Here is a 3561-nt window from a genome sequence, read left to right as displayed (position 1 = left end):
ACTAAACAGAACTGTATTTTTACCTGCATTGTATCCTCTATACCATATAGTAAAAATTGAATTCGTTTCAAGATGGAAGTAGCATCTATTTTCATCGAGCAATGTGAACGCTTGATTATTGACTAGTAGCTCGAGTCAGGTAGTTTTATACCCAATCGGATGAGCATCAGACTAGTACCGGCAGGATGTATCTAATGCTGCTTACAAAAAGAGTCGACTGCATCCCGGATGAAGGGATTAGAAAGGCAGTGGAATCGATATTGCATACCAGGTAGATCTATAACACACACAAGCGCTTGTTTGTATTTTAGCATTGAAACTCAAGCACATAAATAAACACATTAAAATGTATATCATTAAATGTGCGTGTATTGTTTTTCGTTTGTTTATGTACGAATACAGAGTAATAGACGTTTCTACAGACTTGCACGTTATGTGGGTACGTTTTCGTAGATCCTTTTCAGATTTCAAACATTATTTTGAATATAAATATATCATCATACGCACAAACCTGCGCTTGGATACATATCCATACGTAATATGCGATATGATTGAATACAACTCAGATGTACACATGCATCAACACGCTGATGGAACTATCGTCTAATACGACGAATATGTTTCTATGTACCAGTGTACACTGTACGGTAAGTTGTATGCAGCTATCGATTGTTATGCTGTCGTATCTTCGGTTCATTCTATTTCGTGTTGTATGCCGACACTACCCTCTTGGATAGAAAAACGCCGAGAAAACTTAAAGTATATGACGCACAAAAACTAATGGTTCGCGTCGGAATCCGCACGTAGTCGATCACATCTTGTTTACGTCATTGACTACGTCATTGACTACGTCATTGACTACGTCATTGACGACGTCATTGACGATGTCATCAACTACGTCGCAAAACTTCTAGCAAATAAGATCAATGCATACCTTAACCACAGCAAACATTGAAGAATGGAACATCACGGCAGTGCAGAAGCTTTAGTGAAGATTTATGTGCCCTCCAAAATTTCTTGTTCGCACCATGTTACATCCTGGAACCTGAAACACCGCTAGTATGGCCGATTACACTAAGGTCTACACCAAGAGTAGGTCTCAATAGGTTTATTCGCCTGTACATTTTAAAGAGGTCTTTGATTATCTCCAATGCCATGCTGCCTCTTTATGTGTAGACGACTTGTACTATGATGCCTACTGGGATAACAAATTCACTGAAGACGTGAATGCCGCACACATTCGTTTATCTAATTTTTGGATTGAATCCCCGCCTCTCTTCCCCTCAGCGAGTTGAATTATCTGGACACAATTTTATACTTTATCGTGACATGAGCCACTCTATGCGTAAAATCATATATGTCTACATTCGCACAAAAGTAGGGAACTCAATAGACAAACGCAAACTCGATAAGCGTTTACAACGCGTGCCGACCCAGCCAAAATAAAAACGCAGTATATACGGGCTTTTATATGTACCAAATCCAGACCTAAAAACCCAATGTTGTCAAAATATAAAATCATGTGTGCGCAAAAAAGTCTACTTCCGATAATTTCATTGGTTGTTAACTATTTTAGACAGGGGCCTTTTTATTAACTTTTATTTACCAAACGCAAATTTTGAAGGGGGCCTTTATGTGCGAAAAAGTGTGACGGACAGACGGACAGAAATGCAGTAAGTCTAGAAGAATTTAAAAGCTCACGCTTTCAGTAAAAGGGGAATACAATAGCTAAATAGATAATAAAGTACGCTATTGTATCTACTGGTTGGCATATAAAAAACATACTGAAATACAAGAACAAATCACTCATAGAATAAACCTCAGTCGTCTGAGCAGTGTATAATGATTCGTCATAAGATTTTTATTCAGCAGCCGCAGCCTTACTTTCGACTAGCACCTTTTTCACAACAGGTGCCCTACTGCTGGGTAAGGATTCAGCCTTATACCAGGGGAGTTTAGGCGGAGCTAGAGTGCGTTCATCTTTGGCATTGGTTTTCTTAATCAAAGTATTCATGATAGTTTTTGCACTCCACCCTTTTGTGGCAATCTCAATCGGGGTTTTTTGTCCTTCTGCGGTAGTGAAAAGGGCACACAGGTAGATTAGAACCTCACTACAGCGATTATCTTGGTACATAATCTAGATCTAGAAGGCAAGTCAGACTACATACCTACACAAAAAGCGGTTGACAAACAGAGCTAAATAAATTTGCCTACGTATAATAATACGCACTGATACATCACAAAACGAAAATTTTTGACCTGAGCCCCTACATACCTATACGCAGAGAACGATAGGTGTTTGAACGATCTAGATATTTATGGAGTAGTACGACAGGTCTTTTCGATAGACAATAGACTCATCAACATTTCAAGGTGAGAAGGACTTTAATTCCCCATAAACTATCGAATATTGAATGTAGCTTTGCAATGCATATCGAGCAATCACGACGTTTCACGACGTTCGGAGTATAATACAACTCTCATACACTTGACTCATATACACACACACACACACACGCACATATATATATATATGTATATATATAGATATATACATATAAAAATATATACATATTTATAATACACAAATGTGTGTCTACGTGCAAACTTCCCAGTGTAGAACAATCTAATTTTGTAAACTCTTTCGCACATGAATATATTTGCGCAAACTTTCAAGTTCAGAACAATTGAATTCGGTGAATAACTCCACACATAATCTTATCTCTAACGCACATGTATGTCTACATGTAAACTTTCCAGTTCAGAACAATGTAATTCGGTGTATAACTTCACAGATACTCGTAACCCTAACGCTCATGAATACCTACGTGCAAAGTTCCAAGTTCAGAACAGCGGAATTCGTCGCAATGGCAATGACCTGGTTATCTTATACAACAAACATAAACAATACTCAATATTCACGGCAATCATCAGTTTCGTTGGTACGCCCTCAACCAAAAAATTATGCGAGGAGCTCGATCACAAAGCCACTACCAGTGCACCGATTTGAGGGTTTTTAGCTAAAACTCTAAACCCTAAAAACCATACCCATGGTCAACCTCAGTCCAGTGGAGAGTTTCTTGCTATGAGTCATCGTCACCACCAAATCTGGGTTGTGGTACTTTATTTGGGGGATGTGTTCGAACAAGAAGATCCTGCCATCATTCAGCAGAATATGTCAATGAGATGTCAGTGTGCCAGTGATTCGCTTGGATTAGGTCATCACCTACGAAGGCATTGATAACCCATCAAAGCCACGAGATATATTGTTTTCGCTTTTGCGAGACAAGCAAGTAGTATGTAATCTATCAGGTATGTATACTCGTATATGAAAGTGTTCAACAGTTATATGTACAAGCGCGTATTCGTGTCTCGGCCATAAATTATGTGTTTCTAGAAATATTTCTGCATTTACATACAAAACAAGAAAGTGAAGTATTACACACACATACATACAAACAGACATATCTGTATCTATATGCAAATAGATTGAAAACAAAATACATATACATACCCATATACATATATACGAAATATATTGTACTTGCATATACCCAGATA

General features: G+C 38.1%; 1 protein-coding gene across 1 annotated transcript; it reads right to left on the bottom strand.

Moving 5' to 3' along the window:
• Window positions 1–1861: 1861 nt before the first annotated feature.
• Window positions 1862–3094, bottom strand: SARC_05638 (hypothetical protein; the record flags this gene model as incomplete). Its single annotated transcript, XM_014300493.1, has 2 exons — window positions 1862–2070; window positions 3049–3094. The coding sequence occupies 2 exons, from the start codon at window positions 3092–3094 to the stop codon at window positions 1862–1864; spliced, it is 255 nt and encodes an 84-aa protein (XP_014155968.1).
• Between the last annotated feature and the right edge of the window lie 467 nt (window positions 3095–3561).

This window comes from Sphaeroforma arctica (genome assembly GCF_001186125.1).
Source record: "Sphaeroforma arctica JP610 unplaced genomic scaffold supercont1.367, whole genome shotgun sequence".
Classification (NCBI taxonomy): domain Eukaryota; class Ichthyosporea; order Ichthyophonida; genus Sphaeroforma; species Sphaeroforma arctica.
Note: the sequence above shows the minus strand (reverse complement) of the source record. Positions and strands in the feature narration are given on the sequence as shown.